Source organism: Strix uralensis, chromosome 1, assembly GCF_047716275.1.
Source record: "Strix uralensis isolate ZFMK-TIS-50842 chromosome 1, bStrUra1, whole genome shotgun sequence".
Taxonomy (NCBI): Eukaryota; Metazoa; Chordata; class Aves; order Strigiformes; family Strigidae; genus Strix; species Strix uralensis.
The window spans coordinates 25,011,032-25,034,071 of record NC_133972.1 but is presented as its reverse complement, the minus strand read 5'-3'; the positions used below and the strand labels follow the sequence as shown (position 1 = coordinate 25,034,071).

General features: G+C 45.8%; 1 protein-coding gene and 1 long non-coding RNA gene across 4 annotated transcripts; one reads left to right on the top strand and one right to left on the bottom strand.

Moving 5' to 3' along the window:
* Positions 1-5,873: 5,873 nt before the first annotated feature.
* On the bottom strand, positions 5,874-10,015 carry LOC141953238 (uncharacterized). The gene is made up of 2 exons (XR_012631894.1): positions 9,785-10,015; positions 5,874-6,071 (listed from the first exon to the last, which is right to left on the bottom strand). It is a non-coding gene; the product is annotated as an uncharacterized LOC141953238 (long non-coding RNA).
* A 142-nt stretch (positions 10,016-10,157) lies between these two features.
* On the top strand, positions 10,158-20,336 carry GGCT (gamma-glutamylcyclotransferase). 3 transcript variants are annotated; one of them, XM_074860435.1, is made up of 5 exons: positions 10,158-10,331; positions 13,195-13,340; positions 16,429-16,564; positions 18,637-18,723; positions 18,860-20,336. In XM_074860435.1, the coding sequence occupies exons 1-5, from the start codon at positions 10,191-10,193 to the stop codon at positions 19,007-19,009; spliced, it is 660 nt and encodes a 219-aa protein (XP_074716536.1). In that variant the 5' UTR covers positions 10,158-10,190; the 3' UTR covers positions 19,010-20,336. The 3 variants fall into 3 exon arrangements, with proteins under 3 accessions (XP_074716536.1, XP_074716554.1, XP_074716545.1); XM_074860453.1 differs by having other exon boundaries at positions 18,830-19,020; XM_074860444.1 differs by lacking the exon at positions 18,637-18,723.
* The last annotated feature ends 2,704 nt before the right edge of the window (positions 20,337-23,040 follow it).

The window sequence follows — 23,040 nt, the reverse complement described above, 5'->3', positions numbered from 1 at the left end:
CTGTTCTAGCAATAGCTTTGCATTTTAAACTCCCTGATGTGTTTAGCACTGCAGGAAGAACTTGTTCTGCAGAACAGGTAGGGCTGTCTGCAGGTGCAGACAAATCTATAGATTACTGTTCTCTGTACTGAAACATGCCATTAGGCTGGCCTGGGGAAGGATTCTGACACTAGATACAAAAAAAGTGTTCACTGAGGAGTGAAGTGTTCTAGCTAACCAAAACCTGCCAGAGCCAGGATAAAGTCCTTATCCAACAATCCTAAATCCCACAAAATACAGCTGTCAAACACTGTAAATCCCTATCAGCCCTATATGAGGTACCTCACTCACCACTTGAAGAACCCACCACTTGAAGATCTGGCCAGCATCAACACAAGGCTGACATTTTTCAACACATTTTTCAGTTCATCATTTTTCCAGGAAATCTGGATTTGTTTGGGGGGTTCTTTGTTGTTTTGTTGTGGGGTTGTTTTTAGCTCTTGTGTTTTAAAATAGTAATCTGTTGAAAAACCCAAGTGCTCCTAAATACACCAGGAAGGCCTCTTCAAGCAAACAATTAAACAATTACAATGGAAGATATTAAAATAAGGCTTCTGCAATGTGATGGGATTGATTTAAGAGGGTTACAGGAAGCTGGAGCCTGCTGTTCTGTGACAAATTATTTCCCTGAGAAAACCCAGTAAGTGAAACATAATCACATAATGGAATTGGTCTTGAAACATCACTAGCTCTAGGGTTTGGAAATCAGCAGCCCCCAGTGACCTTGTATTTAACATCTTTATTCATGATCTAGGAAAAGAAAAGGTAAACAGCATAAAGAATAAACTGGTAGACAAGAAGGGCCTTCAATTGAAGCAGAGGCTGGCAATGTCAGGTTTGTTTAGTCCACAGGGAACTCAAGTGGAAAGAGATCTGATTAGAGAACTCAAGTGGGATGTTACAGGCTACATCAAAAATCAAGTCTGATGAGTGGACAGGACAGAATGGAAGGTTGCCAAAAGGGAAAGCAAGGCAAGCAGAAGCAGAGAAAAAATTGAGTTTATTGATGTGATTTAGGGTCACATGAGAAGTATGCATGGTGCCCACCTGACCTTAAAGAGGTCTAGAAGCCCTTTGCTTCTCAAACACCGCTGCATTCAAACATCAGCCCAGATCACCAAAATCAGAAAACCAAGAGTGGAAGCGCAAACTGTGCCTTCCCACCCCCCCCTCATCTTGAAAAATGTGAGCAGTTACCCCATCACGAGCCACCCCCTGGGACCACTGGTAACGCCAGTCAGCCAGCCAGTGGCAAGCAGGCAGGAAAGCCTGCTTCTGTCCATGAAAACCAAAGTGTACTTGGCCCCAGAGAGTCTGGCAGTGGCTGTGGCTCCAGGAGGGATTGATTTCATTCAAAAGTGAGAATGAGGACCAGGAAATGCCAGGACCCTCTTCCCTAGGACACAGGAAACTGTGCCCAGATGAGCAAAATCAGAGAGGCTACGTTGTGGAAACCTTAGGCTTGAATTCCATGGCCAAAACTGAAGGGCTAACTATTGTGTTTAAAGCAACTACAAAAATCTCTGTTCAGTGCTAAGTAACACCACGGGGTGTTCATCCCTCCTGGAGGGGACGTGGGCTCGAGGAAGCACCAACTTTTCCCATGTAAGGCAGAATGAGATGGTGAAAGTGGCCACAGCCTTCTCAAGCAGCAGCCTTCCATCTACATCCCTCCCTCCCTGCACAAAAACACTGCAGGCAAACTGAAACTTAGTCCGGGGTGAGTGGTACCCATGGTTTTCCAGCATCGGGGTTTTTCCAGTGTCCCTCTTACAGGAGTGTGGGGAGAGGCTGCTGTCCCAGCTATACCCTGTACAAAAATCCGGAGATGGACAAAATGAGTGATGGCTGCCTGCTCTGGCTTTTCCTGTTAATTATGCCCGGCCTTACAGCCACCCCCTATTCCCCACGGAGCCACAGTGGCACCTGGTGGTCACATCCCCCTCGCACTGATTTCTTCTTACCATTTTTTTGACTGTTCGGTAGAGTGGAAATGACAGCGGGGCAGTTCTGATTAATAGATCAGTGACAACTGCTGGCTGCAATTTTTCCTGTAACTCACTATTTTTCGATGCCCCTCGTCATGCAAGTAGCACCAATTCACAATCTGTGGTTGCAGCACGCCCACTGCACGAGCCTCCCTACCCACTCATTATGCTCCTGCGAGTGGGAAGGGAGGAATGAGGACCTGTCCTAGCTTGCTGAAAACATGTATTATTTTTTTCCCCGACTGCTTAAAGAAAAAAAAAAAAAAGGTCTTCCTATGCGGGCAGAGATAAAATAAGCCTGTTTCCAATCAGCTACTAAATGTGCATCCCTAGAGATGCTTAGGGCCACATGTGCCTTAGAAGAAAATGTTGTTATTCTCCCTCTGTCTGCCTCTGAGACATTCTGTGCCTCGGCAGGACACAACCTCTGTAACATGCTGCACTCTGCAAACCCTGTGAATAATACATGTGCTCTGAGGCAGAACTTCTGCCAGGGGTGCTCCTCACATCACTGACTTGGCTGGCAAGCTGCAATTTTTGGTGCAGATGAGAGATGAACAGAAAAACAAAGCACTGAACCTGAGACAGCCTGTTTTCATTGAATTCAGATCTTGCTGCTGCTGAGTGATTTCTGAATGGCTGGAGTGCTTCATTAGAGATCAGAGACCGAAGGCTTGTCCATCCCCTTACTTCTGACAAACATTAACTCCTACTGGAAGTTTTTCTGCAGCTGGGCCACTGTCTCTCTCCTGGGCAGGGTCTTTGCTCTCTAAGAGCAGCTGTAGTCAAACTGCTGCCTTTCCCTGTTTGAGACTTTTCTTTTGCACAGCTGCCCCCTTTCCTAAAATTCACAGGAACATACGGTCTCAGAGATCGGCACCTCTCTGCAGGCTTGGTAGGAGTTGCCCAGCATGTTCAGCAGTCACTAGCATGGGCAGTGAAGGATGCACACACAGTGGCGTGGGCACACAAGCTGCGCTTCCTTAGGAAAACAGACTACAAAGTCTGGGGCTGCATGAAACAAAATCCAGCTCTCCCTAGTTGTTCTGCAAAGAAATTATGAGAGTGAAGATGGAGCAATTACACAGAAACTGCCGTAAAGCAAGAGCCACTGGGGCTGGCTTTCTTCTGTGCCAGGCTCATCTTCCCAAGCACCACAACTGCACTCAGAGAGGTATATCCACTTGTTTGGCATTGCACCAGCACAGGCAGCAACCAAAGAAGGGGTGACTTTATGTGAGCACTGCAGTCAATTTTAATGAAGAGTAGGATCTGCAGGTACAGCCTGAGGATGGCTTCTGTTTTTTTTACCCAAGAGACCCTTGAGGTAACAGAAATGTGATAGCATATGATGCATCTCCGATGTATCCTGGAAGGTTCATCTGGTGAAGAAAGTAAAGAAGTGCCAGCACCCTTCCAACCATCAAGTTTTTCTCTTGTCCTGCTCCAAGGGTTGCATCCCTGATGAAATGGCAGAGGCTGTGGAAGAAAGAGGTAAATGAGGAGAGAGAGATGGTAGGCAGAGCGCTCCATCACTGGGAACAAGTGCTAAGAATACAGTCATTCAAAGCCAGCAGTGTAGGCGCACAAGATGGAGAGAAAACCAGCTTTAAGGGACAAAGGATTTACTCTTTCTTGTTTCTCCTTGAGGTGTGCCCCTAGATGGCAGAGGAGCATTAATATTCTTGCCTGATCTTCTCCAGAGATACAGAGCTTGCCCTTAGCCTGCTCTCTTCCTCTCCAGGTTTTGCATCATATGGTGGGAGTGAGGAAAACACTGCCAACCCCCTAACCGTGGTCAAATACTGTGCAGTTGAGCTGGACCAGGTCTAGTTGCTGGTTCAAAGATCTGCTTACACAGAAGAGCAGAGCAATGGTAAGCCCCAGTGTGAGCGCAAACTGCTTTTGTCACACCAGTGCAATGCTGAGGATCGACCTCTTTTTCTGACACACAAGGATTTTTCTGGTTTAGCTTATGTCATGCTGAAACGAGTTTAATACAAGTGAAAAAAAAGTGACACTTTTATTCCAGAACAAAAACATCCACACAGACCAGTAGCCTGCTGGAAGGACTGAATTGAATTTACCAGTAACTGCTATAACACTTCTGCGTAGAAACACTCACAGGGGATTCATCCCGTGTTCCGCGAGGTCTGTGCAGAACTAGGAGGAGCAGTACAGCCAGGGCCTGTTTTGGCATCCACGGCACATGCTTCTGCAACAGTTCTAGCTCTGCTCATGCAAACAGGGAAATGCTACTGCCTTTCTCCATCCCAACATCTCCCAGGCCATAGCTGCCCTCGAGAGCTCAAGAAGGGGTGCTGCTTCTGGGAAAGCATGTGGCTACGAGGCACATTCCTGCAGGGTGGCTGGAGCTATGCGAAGTCTTCTGCAGGCTGAAGGTTAGCAGCACAGAAATGGTTACAGACTCGGCAGTGCAAAAGAAGTACCAACCTACCTCTTGTGTAAAATACACTGCAGAGTTCAAATGTAAAGCCATAGGGTTAATACAGGACTGGAAAATACCATCTGGAACTGAATTTATTCGATAGCTTTCCTGTGCTAAAAGAGAACAAAAGGAGGAAGAAAACAATAGTGCTCCCAGCCTACAGAAGGTAAAAGGATGGGAAGAAAGCAAATTAACATTAAACTGTAAATAATAATAATAAATATAATAAAAAATCATAAATTGTAAAATGGACACTAAATAGCAGAGCTGCCTAAAGACAGCAGGATACAGCCCTTTCACCTGCCAGTCTGCATTTCACAGTCATAACTTTCACGGGGAAAAAAAAAATTTCTCAAGTACTTGACAGCCTCGAGAGACAACCTGCTTGGTGACACACAAGTGCCTGCCAGAGACGAAGGGCAGTGAGAACTGGTCCTCTGAAAGGAGCAATCACTTCTGCAGTGCGAGATGCAAATGCACCCTGAGACAACAGGCCACAGAAACATCAGTCACACTGACAAAATCCTCCTGACACCGCAAACTAAGAGATTTCAGTAACGAGGGAAACTAGTTTGACAAAATCTCCTGTAACCATTTGCTTTGTATCACTAGAGAATTGCTATCAATCAGAAGAGCTTTACCATGAGGGAAGTAAAACACTAGGTCATAGGAAAGAAGCCACACTTTGAACATACTTACACAAAGATGAGCAGAAATTCAGCATTAAGTTGTTCCCACTGTACATTCATATACAAGCTAAAAAATTGCACCCAGGTACAGTCTGTGCAGTACAACCCAGAATTCTTCCTTTGAAAACTGATGCAGTATTTGGAAAGATTTTTCAAACCAGTTGCTGAAGTCACACCCACAAGTACCTGTAGGTCTGTGAGCAGAGCAGATGCCCTCACAAGCCAAAGTGACTAAAGCCAGCTGCATGCCAGGACTGCGTGCTCCGGGATCTGTTTGCAAAAGCTCTCTCCCACTTTTTATGTCTCCAGATTTCATGCACATCAAATTCTTAGCATTTTTTTAAAAACAGATCGCATGTGTTTTGTCCCTCCAAGAGTTAGAAGGAGCTCAGGCTGCAAGAAGTTCAGTCTGTCTGTACAGACCAGGGCTCCAGGAGGTACAAGCAAAAGCAAGACATAGATACATACCCTAAAAGCAAGACATAGATACACACCCTCCTCCTTCCAGTATCTGATCTGGAGGGGGGATTCACGTGGCTGTCCTTTCCCTTCGCCCCCTCCTCCACCCCAAATGGCACAGATCATGCAGTGACATCTCAGGACCACACTGAGTGTGCAGCAGCCCAGGAGAGCTCAGGGCTGCCTCAGGAAGGGCCAAAACTCACTTTGGCATTGGCCAGAGCCAAAAAAGAGGCAGGTGGATACATGCACAGACACAGTAACTTTAATAGTTCATCTCTCCTAAATGATGGCACATACTATTTGCAGAAACATGTAAAAACAGAATTGCAAAATGAACAATAAATATTCGTCCTGGTCAGTGGGGTTACGAGCCCCGTGGGTCAGCAGCTATTCCATCAGGCAAGGCAGGGAAGGAAGCTGGGTTTCTGCAGGACATCGTGGTCCCTGTTTTGTAGGGAAGGAACAAGCACAGCAACACCATGACACCTTGTAAAATCATTTGCATTCATTTGCATGAACATAAAATCTCTGCAGACCCCCAGACCTTGCACACTGTATTAAGAAGCTACCACCAGCTGTAACCATCTTGCAGCAAAAAAGGTATAATTTCAATGAAATACTAATTGCAGAGCACATCCTACTAGGGCTCCTCAGGGAGGAGAGGAAAGCTGTGGGGAGGACTGCACACATGGTTCATTTGCATCAGTTGCCCTTATTATTCCTCCAGGTTCTCTTTTTTTTCTTCAATATCAATTAAAGCTCATGCTGTGATAACTATGGGATGGAGAAGGAGTGATGGGGAGGCACACTGAGTGACTGGCAGACATTTCAGCAGGTTTAACTTACCCCAGCACATCTTATTTTTTCCTAATTCTTGATTTTTTCCTAATTTCCTTTTTTTTTTTTTCCCTAAAAGCCTAAGCAGGATACTCAGGAATATATTGCATCTAGGGATAAAAACCTGACGGAAACAAATTCCTGTTTTCTTTGCATAAATAACCTTGTTGATCTCCTCTGCGGACAATGCACAAATAGCTGTGGATATCCAGAGCTTTCCCCCATGTTTGGGAAGCTCCCGAACAGGAGGCGTACACCTGACTGCTTACTCTGCGCGGGTTTTGTAGTTACATCCAAGGGGAAACAATGCCTCCAAATTGTTTGGGGCCTCAAACAGGTTGACATAGGTCATGTCAGCTGCTCTGGAGATAGCTCTCAACTCCAGAACTGATTTAACTTCAAAAAAACCCAGGGTTTCATTTAATATCCTCCTCTCCAGGAGAATTAATTTTCACCTGAAAGAGTCATGAACCAGCGGAAGTGTGAAATCTAGTAACATCACCAAAGCCCTGCAGGTTTCTACTCAAATTGCTACAGGAAAGGTCCTCCCACCCTCCTGCCTCTTTTTCAGTTGGAAACTTGGTTCCAAAGCAAGGTCTGCCTATAGTGATCAAGTATGTGGCCAAGCCATTTCCTACGCAGATACAGCCATTTGGCCATGATTTGTACGTACATCAACGGAAAGACTTACAAAGCTTTCCCTCCAGACCAAACTCACTTCCCTCCTGTGCTGCCTCACCATCAGACTGGCCACACTGCGCTGATGGCACCAGGGAGACCCAGGCTGGGGCCCCTCCAAGGGTCATACCTGCAGCATGCCTCAGCAGACCTGCCCGGGGCTTTCTGTCCCTTTTCTGGCTCATGGCAGAAGTATTTTTGTTCCATCTCAGGCCTGAGCGCATGAAAACAAAGAGTGATCTAAGCTGTGCCACCTCACGGTGCTATGGTGAGAAGCTACAGACAATTCAGAGGCTGATTCCTAGCACGAACACTGGCCTTTGCACCTTTTCAGCAATGAAAACCTCTTTTTTTCCTGACAGCAGGTTTCAGAGGTAACATTCCCTCTTTGAAGTATGCTTTGTGGGCTCTGCAGATTCAAGAGGCCTCATTTCTATGAGCTGCTCAGTGCTCTGCAGTAGATATTGGCCATCTCATTGCCCACTGGCTTAGAGCATGCAATGCACATTTGGGTGCTCTATCAATAACAGTTTAATAAAGGCTTTAATAAAAAAAGGCTTAATAAAAGCTGTTGGGAATAGAGGTTTATATTTTCCAGATAGTTTAAAGTCAAAGGTTCCTGTGACACTGACCCACACTGGCAGTGCTGGCCCTTCCAATTTAACTCTCATGTCTATCACCCTCATGAATAGTTGAGAGGCTCAATGTGCTGCTTCTAAATTGCCATGAGCCGTGCTGGGGAAGAAACGGGCTTCAGAAGTGCAAACCAATTGACTCAGTTCAATGAAAAATTAATCTAAACACCATAAATCTAGGTTTTACCCCAATAACATCTGAATTAGCATCATGCTATATATAGAATAAGCAAGTCCAGCTTACACCACGCACACCAAAAACAAGCTCCTGGAAATACTGGCTACTGCTCCTTGGTCATAGAATAGGCTTGGTATTCAGCAGAGACTATAAAAATTGAGAACCTCAACAGATTTTAATTTGAATTTTTTTTTTGAGGGATTAAATACTTAGAAACGCAAATAGCAGTACTTTAAACTGACAGTCCTTCCAGAAATTTGACTGTAATTTTGCTATCTGCCTTTGCTAACGAAGGCTTTCATGTGCACAGACCCAGCCATGGATCAGGGACTCTTGTCTTCTCATTTGTTAATCATCTGACTTTGTAACATTTAAGTCTTGATTTGAATACCATGAAAAAGGACACAAGTTTTAGGAGAAAACTGTTTCCCCCTGTTCAAACTATACATGCTTCGTGAACGAAAAATCATCACAATTGTTGTTGAAACTCTGAGTGTTAAGAAAAAATGGCATTTTTTGTGCAGAATGTCGAAAGTTTCAATAATGTAAAAAGTGTTATGAAAGGCTGGTTGGAGTTTTTTTAGGAAGGTCGTTTTGAGATTAAAAAGTAACAATTGCTACGTGCTTCATTCCAATTTCTACGTAAGATTTTTTTCTGTTTAAAAAGAAAAGGCAAGCTCAGCTAACAAGGGACAGCTCACAGCAAACCCAAATGGGCAGTTCAGCATGCCCCAGTGCCTGGAAAACCTGCCCTGGTTTTTGGGTACTGGCTGATTTTGGGGTACACAAAGCTGTGAGCCTTAGTCAAAGCCGGGAGTCCTCCAGAAGCCTTTCCTGTGGGATCCCCACCATCTCTGCCTGTTTCCTTGAAAGTGGCAGAAAGTTGGTTATCTCTGAAAGCTCTTGCTTTCTGTCACCTCTTGTTGAAATTAGCCAACGGTCCAGAAGCTGCTGGAAGAGGAGAGAGACACACTTCTCCTTGCAGAGTTTGTATTTCCTTAGGGAAAGGGGACTAAAAGCATATACGGGAAGCAGATTTTCAAAAGAGATGTTCAGCTATTCACTGTTGTAAGGAGTAAAACTGAGGAATTAGCTGTATAATCCTATGACTCATGTAACAAGTGAACACAACAGTTCCCTCACACCCTAAAATATTTATTCCTATGTAAGAAAAAAAAAATAGAAATCTGCTAGTTGTGAAGGATCAGAACCACATTTATCACTTCACGTGTTTTTGCCTATGCCCGTGTAGGAAAAACTAAAGGAGGGACTCGGAGTGCTGCACATGTCATTAACGGAAGGAGCTGCTTCAGCTCTCCCGCTTGCTGCTTTCCCTTCTGTGCCAACTCTCCCACCTGCTGCTCTCCCCTCTGCATGCTCCGGGCGAGGACGTGCCCAGAGAGGCTGGGCACTGCACTGCCAGCGATCCCGCTCCGAATCCTGCACGAGCTGCTCCTGCTCGGGAAGCCGCCGTGGGCTGAGGGCTACTGCAACAGCATTAATGAATGGTGCCTCGTCACTAATTGTTACACTATTGCTAATTACAGCTTTCTGTGGCTGTTTTGCTTCATTATATGTGTATACATATATGTATACATTGCTTCGGCGGCTTATGCCAGCAATATGGCCTCCTCCTGTCTCATCCATGCATCGCCTATGTCAGGGAAAACAAGGAGGCGCCTCTGTGGGTCTGCAGTTCCGCCTGCCCACACCTTCCCGACTTTTACTCCTGTATATTCCCAACCTACTCTGCTCCGAGCGCTCCCAGCTGAGGAAAGTTGCACCATTTTCCTTCTCACGGAATAGATCTAAAATTCGTCACCGCTTACGTTTCTCTGGGAGGCGGCCGGGGGCTCACAAGTGAAACGCATCAGCCCGAATCTACCCGGAGGACTGTAACCCCCCCCGTTCCGGTACCGGGGGCTGCAGGCGCCGCAGCGTGCCCCCCACTCCCCGCCAGGGTGCCGTTCCCTAGGCGGCCGAGAGGCACGCACCTCGCTGACGTCACTCCCTGCGTGCCTGCTGACGTCACTCCCCGCCGCTGCAGCGTCACGGCACCGCGGCACGCTGGCTCCCACGTGGCGGCGGAAGTAGCGGCGGGGGGGCGGGGCGCGGCGCGCAGGCAGTGGCCAATGGGAGGCGGCTCCGCTCGGAGGCCCCGCCCAGGCAGCCGCCGGCGGGAGGGGGCGTTAAAGCGGCGGCGCGGCACGGCGGGGCCGGGTCGGGCGCGGGGTGATGGAGCCGGGCAGCGGCGGTACCGGCACGGAGCCGCGGGGCGGCTGCTTCTTGTACTACGCGTACGGCAGTAACCTGCTGCGGGAGCGGCTGCTGCTGAGCAGCCCCTCGGCGGTGCTCTGCGCCGTGGCGCGCCTGCAGGTGCGTGGGGGCGGTGCGGCGGGTGGGCAGCGGGGGTCTGTGTAAGTCCGCGTGCCCCGGTGGAGCAGTGCCTCGGCCTGGCTCTGCTGTCTGGGGTCCGGCGCTGCGGCCGCCCCGTCCCTCCTCCCGGTACCGGGCGCAGCACCGTTCAGGCGGGGGGGTCCCATCGCCCCTCACGTCACAGCGTGCGCCTGGCGCTTCGGGCTGCCCTCAGCCGAAATGCTGGCGTCGGTCCCGCCTCGGGGGGGGTTTATCTTGCTGGGCTTAGCCAAGTCTGTAAGGCTGCCAGCCAAGACCCCACGCGTATAGCGTAACAAGGGCTATGAACCTGGGCGAGCAAGAAGCAGGTGCTCAGCTGGGTTTGTGGGACAAGCTTCGGGCAGTTTTAAAGGAATAAAAAATTCCCCCTTCCCCTCTGCCACGCGGGGTACTAGTGAGAAGCCCTCCCCGTGTTGTGTGTCAGTCTTTCACCCTGTACTGCACAACTGCAGCTGACACCTTCCTACACCCTGGTGGTTCTCCCCCTGCCTGGGGTCATTAAATGTCAGTATATCAGCTTGACTTTAATGTAGGCCTGGAAGTAGGAGCTTGTGGTCATTAAGCTGTTGATGCACAGATCTGTACAACTGGAAGGATCCTTGGAGGAGCAGAGTGTTGACTGATATCACTTAAGGATGACTTGAAGGTTCTCTTGGGGTAACTGGCAGGAAATGAACTACATTGGAGTGTATGAAGTTCCAAAAACTTGTCATGGATAAACTCCCTGTAGTCAGATACTTGGTGGCTCTTGGGACTATCAACCTGGCAACTGAGGCCTGCTCCTGTAAAGTGTGAGGTGCTTATACGTACCAGTGAGGAGCTGAATGTGCTGAGAGCCTCACACCTTGCAGGATCAGACCTTGGAGGTGAGGAGGAAAGCAGCAGTATTGTGCACTTCTCTTTGAATAAAAGAAAGCCTTATGCTTCAGCTCTCCTAGGTTTCAGGTAGATTTTTGGGTTACGCAGTAAGCATCTCTTGCCACGCTGCAGATTGGCTGTTCGAGAGCTGGCAGTGAGGTGCCAGCTTCTCAGGACAACCTCTAACTGCTGTGCTCCCTGCTAGCACCAGCCAGCTTCACTCCCTTTAAGCTGGAAAATCACTGATGCTTGGGAGTGAGGAAGCATGCAAAGGTTGGAGCTGATTTCTGTTAATTGCTCTATGGTAGTACCACCTTGGCTTAAAAAAAAGGAAAAATACCCTGTAAACAGAGTACTTTGGATGCTAAACTAGAATAGTAAATTCACTGCCCTCTGTTTTTATTTTTTACAGCTTTGTTAATCTTCAGCCAAAAGCTGTAAGAAATGGGATGTGTAACAAGCACAGAAAGGGTATTACACCGGTACTTAGAAGAAGGGCCAAAGACCAAGCTCTTGACCCGAGAAAGTATCTAGTGTGTTTGTTCCCTCTTCCCTGCAGTGCCTGTTGCGGTTGCCTGCATGGTTTAACAGAGGGTTTCCTGCTTGCCAGGCTGCTGATTATCACTTACAAAAAAAAAAAAAAAAAAATCAGTGTTCTGATTGGTGCTGTTCTTCTTTGTGCAAGCTTCCAACTGCTCAACTTTTGCAACCTTTTCCCCATATCTGTTAGGACATGTTACAAGAAGGTAATGTGTCTCAGAAAGTGAATATTAAGATGTACACACATGTTTTAAATCAAAGTGATAGCTTAAAGAGGGTGATCATAAGAAATAAGCAAAGTTGTGGGGTTGTATAGGTTTGAGTTTTATTTTTTGTTGTTGTTTTTAATCCTTTTTGGCTTTGACAGATTTTGTTGTTACGGTTAAGCAGATAGTCTTCCCTAAAGTTGTTTGTTTTTTGTTTCCCTTCTCTCTGCTAGGGAAGGATCCACAGATTGGCTAACAAGTAGGAGAGGAAATGGAGTGTATGGAGTCAGATGGGAAATTACACTGGAAAAATGCAAGAACCTATTATTCTCTTTTGCCTATGTAGTAATATTTGATTATTACCTGTAAGAAAAAGAGTTAGTTGATTTCTAAAAGAATGTTTCAACTTGCAAAAACCTGAAGAAGCTCACTCAAGGAGGCATATGCATTGTGTTAAAAATACCCAAGAATGTTCCAGTTGAGTGCTGGGAAGGCACAAAACACTGGAAAATACATAGGATGGTATTTTATAATTGGGGAGTTCTGTTAGTGCATGAGGACAAGACCCAAGGCTCACCATCTTGTAGGCTTCTTTACCCTTATTTTCCTGGACCCTGCATGGTAGCATTTAAGTTTTAAAACAGCACCAAAAGCTGCAAAGGAATGGGCGCCAGGTAGGCATGTCTTTTGAGGAACAAGAAGGCAGCAGTAGCCAGTTCCCTCCTTCATGGCCCACCTCAGCCGAGGGCTCTTCAGATTGTCTAAAAGGAAGCAATCCTGTCACTGCCAACTTGCACAGAAGTCAAGCTGACATTTCTTCAGCACCTCTGTGTTCCCTGCAGAATTGGGTATGTGTCTTGAAAAAGGGCTACTTCCACTTTCTTCTCACTGCTAGAAATTGTTAGCTAATGTTTAGGCCAGACTACTAGGTTGGATGTTGGTCCAGGTCTCCACAGACCAAGACTTTTATCAATACTGTTCTCTGCCAGACTTTTCTTCCCTTTGTCCCTAGACTGCTGTTTCTCATAAGGGGGTGGAAAAGGCTAACTTCAGCTTCCTGTCAGATGGCAGCTGGATCAGATCCCTCCTGTCCATTCCTCCTCCTGTGACTCCAACTGACTACTTGTAGACTCTCCTTTAGCTGCCCCTTTCATGTCAAGAATAGCCAACAGCCCTTATCTTAAGTGGAAATTGATTCTCTGCATTGGTTTCATTTGCAGGATTTTAAGCTCGAGTTTGGCCATCATCAAGGCAGGACAAGTTCTGTCTGGCATGGAGGTGCAGCTACCATTGTTCAGAGCCCTGGAGACGAAGTATGGGGAATAGTGTGGAAAATGAACACTAGCAATTTAAGTTCACTGGATAAGTAGGTGACTTAACTTTTGCTGTCTTGTACTATTTTAGAGAGCAATTGAAAAGTAGTAGTTAATTTTTGGTAAAGAACTGTGTGGAAGCTTTGGTGTTGGAATCGAGAAGATGCTTTGGATTTTAATATGTGAATTTCACCTCACAGTACATGCATTACTTCTAACACATTTGTAATTAAAATGGCTTTGTTTTCAAGCGAAAGCTACTTAAGAGTATTTTAATAAGGTGTGGACCTTGATTTGGAGCTGATATATTGATCAGGCTCCTTTTTTTCTTAATCCCTGTCCTCTTAATGTCCTGTCTCTTAAATCACTCTGAACTCTGTCCTCTGACACTTTTCCCATTGCATTAGGGAGAGTTTCCTTTGCGACTGACATCAGTTTCTGTCTCTCTGCATCTGGAGACTTCAATTGTAGTGGAAAAAGAAGGGATGAGGACAAGACTTTGCAGAAGAGAAAGAGATCTTTAATATAGGCAAAGGGACCTTTTGAGGAGGTTATTTTGCATGTCTTCTAAGGATTCAGACTTTTCTGAACTTGAGGTAGATCCAAGCAGGGAGCTGAGATGGTTTTGGTTTTCCCTTTGAATGGTAGAGGCTGCCTGCACCATCACAGTGCATGGTGGAGAGTCTTCTGCCTGTGCCTGATAATTAAGACAAGTTTAAGGCAACCTGAGCAAGTAGTTCCCTGGCTGAAGTCTGGAGGACCACCTGGGTAAACAAATCAAGGAGTAGCATAACTTCTTGTGGGGTCTAAGGCAGGACTTAGTCTCCAAAACTTTGGCTGGTGTCATGTGTTTATCACAGCTTTCAGGATGCACTGGCACAGCACAATGCTTCTGGTACACAAGGATCATTTCTTCAGAGCAGTTCATTGCTGTCAGTTAATTCCAGCAGAAATCCGGGCTAGTGAGGCTAAGGAAGCAGGGCATATTAAACCCATTGAAAGCATTACATTAATACAGTTCTTCTGTCTCTGGTACTGTTGCATTTTGGTTATGGCTGCACTGTGCTGTGTAGACATGTCCTTATAACCTTGGCCATGAAACCTGAAGTTTCAACTTGCTTTTCATTGCCTACAGTGAACCTGAAACACAACAGAAACTGTTGCCCAAGTTCTGTTAGCACACCATGGGAATGGGCTCTCTCAGCATTCTCAAAGTCCTGGTTGGGAGTGTTAGTCCCAAGCAGGAGGGCATCTAGCTGGTATGCTTCTGGTTGGGGAGAGCTTCACATGTCCCTGCTTTATTACCTCCTTGGTTCCCCCTCTGTTGCTTACACTAGCACTTACCCTCCTGGTCCCCTTTCTGCTGACCCTTACTGAAATCTCCTGATTTACCATGCTTTCCTAAAGCATAAACTTCAGAAGTATAAAGATGCTGTCTGGCAGCATCTGCTTTGATAGTAACACTGTGTTCCCCCTATGGGGACAGCATTTTGTATTTTAACTTCTAGAAATGTTGTTTACATACTGTAGAATTGCAGATCCTTGACATTTGTTTCACAGGGGATAAACTTTACTGCTCCCTAAGATGCTAGAGACTTGAATGCTATACCATCACCAAAAACTGCAGGACGGACACTAGCATTAAAGATTGCTTTTTCTCAGCTGCCCCACTGATGCCATGAAGGTGGATGAGAAATGGAAGGAAATGGGATGTGTTCTTGGCTTTCATAATGATAGTCGATAAAGTTCTTTTAAGAAACAACCAACCTAACCAGCTCGAAAGAGCTTGCATGTGTTCCTGCACATCCTGAAGATCTTGGGATTTTTTGGCTGTGCACAAGCAGATACAAGTTCTCAACCAGCTTATTTCCTGGAATTTCTATCTACCAAAAAAAAAAAAGTAATTTAACTATTTCCTCCCCTCCCTTTCGCTTCCTGCCCCCCCCCCCGCCCCCAGTCTGGATAGACAAGCCTGTGCTTTGTTATCCAGAAGCAGAGGAGGGAATGTGTCATTGACACTGCATGTCATTAGGTGAAATCCTAGTAAAACAATGTAATATATAGAAAACAAAAATATGGGAGGGGAATCTCATGCTTAGATGTCTGAACTTTTTGGCTTCAAATGCATTTTGGTGCTGTCTCATGGTCAGATTTTTTTTTTTGTCCTCTGTACTTAACAAATCTATAAGTTAGACTAAATCGTGACTTTTCCATATATATCCTAGCAGTGGATGTTACTTAACTGTAACATTTTTCTTGCTGTCACGTGCCCATGTGACTTATTTTGCTGTCTGTTGGCCTTGAATCTGCAGTTAGCTTCTAGTCTCTACTTGTACTTAACACAGGCCATGTTATATGAGTAACTAAGTTATGTATGTTAAATAACTTGGAATGATAGTAAGTCTTTGAAAGAAAGGTAAGTTGTCAAAAGGGTATTTTGACAAGCAGCATTAAAACCCATGTTATCGCTTGTATCTAAAACACATCTGAAGTTAATTGTGCTAGAAAGTCTATCTTGTATTGCTTAAGTTTCTTGTTTACTTCTTACTAATTCCTCAGACTTTTGTTGGTGGCTAAATGCTAATGATTAAAGACAACGAGTAGCTTTGCTTTTGGGTTTGGTTTTGTTTTCCGAAGACAGCATGATTTTGCTAATAAAAAAATAATAAAATGGGGTTTGCCCTGATCTAGCTCATTGTTGCTGTACATGTCTTGCGCAAATTAAAGGGTGTCTTGCATTACTCATGGGAATGTGTATTGCAAGAGTTGTGCGAGTTTCCCCTTATTCAAGTGTAACACAATGGGCAAGATAAAACTTTGTAATTATTTTGTTATCTGAGCAAAAGGTAATGAATGATATGTGCCTAGCTCATTAATTCTGATAATCTTGGTTGTGTTTCTCTTGTAGATTACTCTTTCTTACAGAGCTGAAACGATAAAAGTGAATGCCGCTGCTTCCTTAGAAACTTGGGAGTTGCACAAAAAGTACTAGAATATGTTTTGCTTTATTTGTTTTTGTTAACAGCGCAGACCAGTGTCCTGGCTTGAATTCTGTTACAATAAATGCATATGTTTAATTGCACAGTTTGTTTGAAAGATGCATCAGTTATTTGGCATGAAAGGAATATATGCCCTTTACAGGCAAGAAGGAGTTGAAGATGGCATTTATGTCCCAATAGAAGTTAATGTCCACACTCAAGCAGGAGAGGTACTGACCTGTCGAAGCTACCAGATGAAGGACTGTGTCTGTGGTTCCCCTTCTCCTCAGTATAAAAAGGTAGGTGTTGCATCACTGTAACTTTGGAGAGAATGAACAGAAATATATAGTGCAGTACTTCTGTCCTATTTAATAAGTACTTTATTTACAGCAGGCGGAAGGCATGGGTAGCTCTAATGTAAAGGTATAACTCAATCTGTGTGCAAGGTAATAGAGATGCTTGCAGAAGATTGCTGGCTCTTAAAGGCCTAGTAAATCAGTTTTATTTTTTTGGCTTAGTTATGCCTTACGTGAAGCCTTTAACTTGTGAATTAGTTCTGACTGTCACCAGGATTTCTGAAGGATGTTGTTTAGATATATACAGCAATCCTCTGTTTGAAAAATTAACGTACTCCACTAGAAGGACAAAGGGAAGCTTCTGTGGGGAGAATACAGCACCTTGCTTGTAGTCTCAAGGACACGGATTATCCCTGTTGTCTTATGAAGTATCTTACTATCATTTAATACAGGAGTCCACCTGCCTCCTTTTACCAGATGCATCATCAGTATATCACAGGACTTCCAGCAACATTGCAGAGCACTGCAGGGTTCCCACTTGATGGCTGGTGAGGCAGAAGTGTTTCAACACTTCTGCAACGCACTGACTCTATAGAGACACATGATCCAGTTATGCAGCAGGCCTGACCTGCTTAGCTTGTGAGATCTGATGCAGGCCTAGCCTCGGGTGGCATGACTGCATGTCTGGAATTGTGCAGCTATTGGCAGTTGCAGATAGGCATCACTGTAACATGTTGCCTTTTTCTACCGAAAGCAAAGAAACAGGTCTCGAGCTTGTTAAATCCCAAGGTGTGCTGCCTTCTCTTAACTGAGGAACTTGCTCCTATGAATCAGCTTCTAGGAGCATAGCTAAGGCCAGCTGCTGCAGGACTTCTGAAGAGAAAGCTCGCTTAGAAGGCAGGCTCTGCTGCTTCGCAAACCTCCTCCCTGCCAACCCACTTCCTGTCAAGACGGATCTTCAGGGCTTTTCAGGGAGTTAATACACAGTCTGTTGCTGTGTGCAAGCTCTCACTAGTATGCTGTAAGAGCAAACCTCCAATACTGGCAACTTTATCTAGCTAAACATTCCTTCCTGCTGTTGTCAGGGTCAGTTGTTAGTCCTCATCTTCCCCCCCTGCCCCCAGCTTTTATTTCAGTTAACCAGGCAGGAGGGCTAAAAATTTAGTACATTGTCACACAGTGATCTACATCCATCTGCTGTTGTGCACTTTTTGTGGCAAAGTTCATTCCTTCTAGATTCCTCATCCTTGAATTTGCTAGATGTTGAATGCATGAAAGAATATTTATAATAGTGTCAGCTTTTAAAATCTGCCTATCTATCCATTTCTGTATGGGAGCTTGCTGTGGCCCTTTAAAGCCTTGGCTCCTACAGCCTCTTCTCTTCCTCTCACTGTCACTTCTTTTCTCTTGCACCAATACTTATTTTGTATGTAGAAAAGCTGCAGTAACAGACTCTAAGGAATCCATGATTTTTAACTAAACATCTGTTACTCCTATAACCTGTCCAGGTACTCACAGTTGTGCTTTCCACTTGAACAGCTTCGTTTTGAAAAATAATTTCAATAATATACACAGCTTCTCACTCAGATGTGATAGTAAAGCTGGATAAAGTCATAAAGTCATCCTCACTGGAAGAAAGAAGGGAATATCTGAATAACAGCTTAATTGTACAGTCTCATGCAAGTTGGCTACATTTCAGAATCTTAGGGGTATGCCTTAGTAGTTACAAGTCTTTTCAGAGTAATTTTGTTGACGCTGTTAAGGTTTTTCAGTGGTCTTCCTGAAGCCTTTGGCTATCTTTAGGTACTGTCCTGGTTTAACCAGGATAGGGTTAAGTTTCCCCAGCAGTGGGGGGGAGCTCTAGCCGGGTTATTCAGATACCATGCGGACGTCACATCCTGGCAGGTCACATTTCCTGGCGCGGAGCGCGGTGCACTCATGGTTTTGTACATCGTGCTTCAAACTGCTGTATTTGGTAGCTATTTTGCTCTGTTCATTGCTATCACTATTACTGTTATTGTTGTTGTTTGTTGTGTTGCTATTGCATTGTTGTATTAAACCTTTCCTTATTTCAGTGTTGGGGCTTTGTATTTCACTCCCTTTGTGGGGGAGGGGCAGCGGCCGCATGGTCTCAGACCCCGGCGGGGGCTAAACCACCACAGGTACAAATAGCATTATTTGGGATTAATTCTTTTGTTACCTTAAGTGGTTTTTCCTGCACAAGTAGATGTTTGGAGGGGTCTGTCCCTCCTAACGCCATTAATGAAGGCTTTTTTTCTTTCTCCCTTTTGATTCTAGGTTATCTGCATGGGTGCAAAACAGAATGGCTTGCCAGCTGACTATCAGAAGAAATTAGAAGCTATTGAAACTAATAACTATGCAGGGCCGGTGCCGATCATGGAAGAGATTGAAGCTGCTGTTAAAGCAAAGAAAATAAATTCTGCATAGAATACCTCTGCACTTGCTTGGCCATTCACCTTGATCTGGATACCTCTCCTCACTGTGCTGATCAGCAGTTTGTTTCTTTATCAAGAAAATTTGAGTTTGCTGTGTACCTACAGTAAGCCATTAGACATAATGTGCATTCTGAAGACACACTGACATTGGTAACTCCTTCGCTTTGGATGTATAGCTTGAGTACATGCTGAAGTTTTTGCAGATTTAGAAATTATCTTTCTGTAATTGTCATGCAGTGCTGCATGCAAACTTGTGCTTCGCGTTCTGTTTACTGACCTTTTTAAAAGAAAAAGGCCATCTTGATGAGTACTGGCATCTGTTGCCTTCTGAGGAATAAGGGCTCTAGGATCAGGCCCTTTGTTCTTCAAGGTTGTATACACAATTATCAAGAATTTCAGAGATTTGTTAGATGCAAAGTAGAGACAAAACTCTAAGACTCAACTTTTTCCTCTGCTGCTTCTCTTAATGGTTTAAAGCCCAACCTATCTGAAGCAATGGAGTTCCTGTTTGTTTATGTAATTAACAAAGAAAGAAAAGTAATAATTTTTTAACTATCTCCATGTTTTTAAGTGTTAGTCCAAAAGGCAACCTAGGCCTGAAGACAACATTCAGCAAAGGATCTCATTCAAAGCATAATGGCCTCCTCCTTTCTATGTCTAGTAACTGTCATAGGTGAACTGGTTAGGTATAACCAACAGATTTTAAAGAATTCGTTTTAGTTAGATAATTCCAAGTTTTTTTTAAATGACCTTTTTGACTGGCTTGTTGCTTATCTTGGCCATGTCCAGTGAAATCAGGAAGTCTCCTGTGAGTGGATTTGTTTCATGGTCTTGTTTCTGTCAAACCCCAGAAGAACAGACTTGGCCTCTTCCCCGCCCCCCCCCCCCCCAGCTTTGACAATCTCCTGCAAAACTGGAAGCTCTTGTGAGGTTTGGAATACTTATCTTCATGGTATTTGGCAACCCCTGTAGTTAGTCTGGGGGGGACAAGGAAAAACGGACAACCTGGAATATTTCAAACAACTGAACTTTGAGTTATCTTCTGTACAGTGTTTTTTTTTCTTGATGTACAGAGGGATGCAAGATATAATTGGTGTCACTGTGTGACTGCTTAGATAAACAAATGACAAAGTAACAGATTTACCACATCTTCTGTGCATAAATTTGTTCTGTAAACTTCTGCCAGGGATGTATAGGTGCTGTCTTGATGTCATATGCCCATTTCCAGAGTAGGGCACAGTGACTACAGTAAAACATGGTACTTTCTGTATTAGCACTGCCTAGTCTGAAACTAAGTAAATAAAATTGTGATTACCAAACCTCTCCCATCTGTTCAATGCATGCTTCGAGAATATATTTTGCTTATGTAAGCACAAGGTGGAAAGGTAACTGGAACTTCCATTAGCTTTTTATGTTTTTTAATGGGTATGATTTCAGTATGGAGTGCAAAACTATGCATGAACATGCTCCTCAACATCAGCACTACTTCTGCTTTACCCTTACCATGCTCCTTTGGGCTTTTGAACTTTTAAATGGTTATTTTACTCTTGCAAGAAGAAAACACAAAATATCATGACAGCCTCCTGGGGGGGGAGGTGAGGGAAAGTACTTGATGCCTCCTGTTGAAGAAAAGGGTGGGAACTCTGAGGGTCGGGGAAAGGCCTCCTCCCCTGCGGCGGGACCTCCGGCACCTCTCCCGGCAGGGGGGAGGCTTTCCGCCGTGCCGGTGTGGGGAGACAAAGGTGGTGGTCGTGAATAAGAGGCCTCCCGCCATGCCTGCGTGGGGGGGAGCCGCTTCCCGCCGGGGATGAGAGCCCGCGTGTGGGGCGGGAGCTCCTTCCCGGCGGGCCGGGGGTGGGGTGGAGCACCCGTGGGTCGGCCGCCGCCCCGCTCCTCCCCTCGCCTCCGTCCCTTCGCCGCCGCGGTGAGTGCAGGGGAAGGGCCAGGGGCGGAGGAGGGTCGCCGGGGCGCTGCCCGCCTCGCTAGCCGGTCGCGACCGGCGGCAGCTTATGCGCCTGTTGCGGGGAGGGGGGGCGGCCGCCATGTCGTGAGGGGTGGGCGGCGCGGAGGGACGGGGGCTCGGGGCAGGCGGGAAGCGGAGGCGTTCGGCAGCAGGTCAGCGGCTGGCGCCGGGTTGGAGCGTGTAAATCAAAGTTTCTGCTTTTTATAAATCAGAGTTTGTTACCCTGTGAAAAGGCTGCGAGGTGGAAGGGGGAAGGCAGCGCCCCGGCGGCTCCCGCCTCTTGGTACACTTCTGGCGCTCCTGAATTGAAAACTTTGGGACTTGTTCGTGCTTCTTCCTCAGGGGAGGAGGTCGCCGTGGGCAGGCGGTGTGAGGCGGGGAGCGGGGCCGGCCCGGCCAGGCAGCAGTGGCCCCGCAGCGCCTCGGCCAGGGGAGCGGCGCCGTCATACCGAACCCAGCAACGCTGCCAGGAATAAATACTGTTACAGATGCTGGCCGGTGATGTAATTTTCCTGAAGGCCGAGGGTGGCGGGGTCCTGAAAGGAGGAGGAGGTGGGAGGGAGCGCCCCGCAGCCGGGCGGGAGGCATCGCTTACCTGCCGTGGAGCTCGCGCCCGCCTCGCCTTTCCCCTGAGCGACGGATAAAACAAAACAACAAAAAAAAGCGCCATGTACTCGCCGTAAACCTGCCTGAAGATCCGTATCCGTGCGCTGACTCAGGCGGGAGTCGTTGAGGCCTCGGCGCTTCGCTCGCTTAACGCGAAAGAAGCTGGACGAGGGGGAGGCGGGAGCGGTTTGCCTGGGCAGAGTTGGTGCCCCGTGGCCGTGGGGAGGCCGTGGCACGGCGTGGCGGGACCGTGGTGCTGCTGGCACCGGCAGTTAACTCTGTCACCGTGATGCCTGGGCAGTTCCCCCCGCGGACCCCGTTTTGCTGGGGCGGTGGAGGGGCAGGCAGAGCCCAGCGGTGGGCGGGTGCGTGGCTGTGACTAATTAGGTTGTCTGAATGACCAGAACAAAGCTTGGGGGATAGCATTAGGAGAGCTGTGAATATGCGATTCCATCAATTGCAAACTTTAATTGCAGAATTCACTGCAGGTTGAATGTGAAAATCGTAAAATAAGAGTAGAAATGCAGTTCCATTTTTTAGATATACTGGTGAGTTGTTCCCTTCCTCCTCCATCTCTTAAAAAAAAAATCCTCAAGATTTCTCTGATTGAAGAAAATTTCGTTGCTTTTTAGCAGTGGTTCCTTCTTATTTATTGAACTTTTCCCACCAGAAAGGAATTATCAGGAAGCCACATAAAATCATTTTGAAAAGGGCTTGTTAATTCATCCAAACATTGTACATAAAGTTCTGTTTCTTTAAAAGTAAGCTGTTAGGAAATGTAGCAGCAAAACCTATGAGGTGTATGAATATTTCTGTAAAAGCCTGTGCTTTTTAACAAAAGCTTGTCAGTTTACCAGATGGAGGCAGAAATATTTTCTTCTGTGTTCTCTTATATCTGTTGCTCTCCAAACAACTAGGGGTGGCTGCAAAAGTTATGCTACAGTCAAAGAGGAGAGAGGACATGGGAACCACTGAGAGATGCTGATCTCAGTGACCCCAGAGCAATGCAAAATCACAAGTTGTAATGGAATTACACTAGCGTGATGTTAACATCGGGCTCCCAGGGCGTTTATTGATATTTGTAGAATCTATGATGATTGTTACACAGAGATTGTAAGCCGGGGTATGATGAGCGTGTTTTAACTGGTGGATACAGAGTATCTTTTAAGGTCAGTACAGGGACTCTACAATGCACCATTTCTGCTATAAAAATAAAAGGCTATTTTTTAGTACCTCTGGGGAATACATTGCATCACTTCTCATCAAAACATGCAGACTTTCTGTGTAGTGTATGTGCCCATTTGCTTTTAATCTCTACACATTTTTTACCAGTTTTGAACTATGTAAAATAGTTGCAGCTCTTTTAAAAGTGAGAGCTGCTGTGTGGAAATACATTGTCTTATTCATTTGTTGTAGCACACATGAAATAAGATGTGGAAAATTAGTCTCTTTTC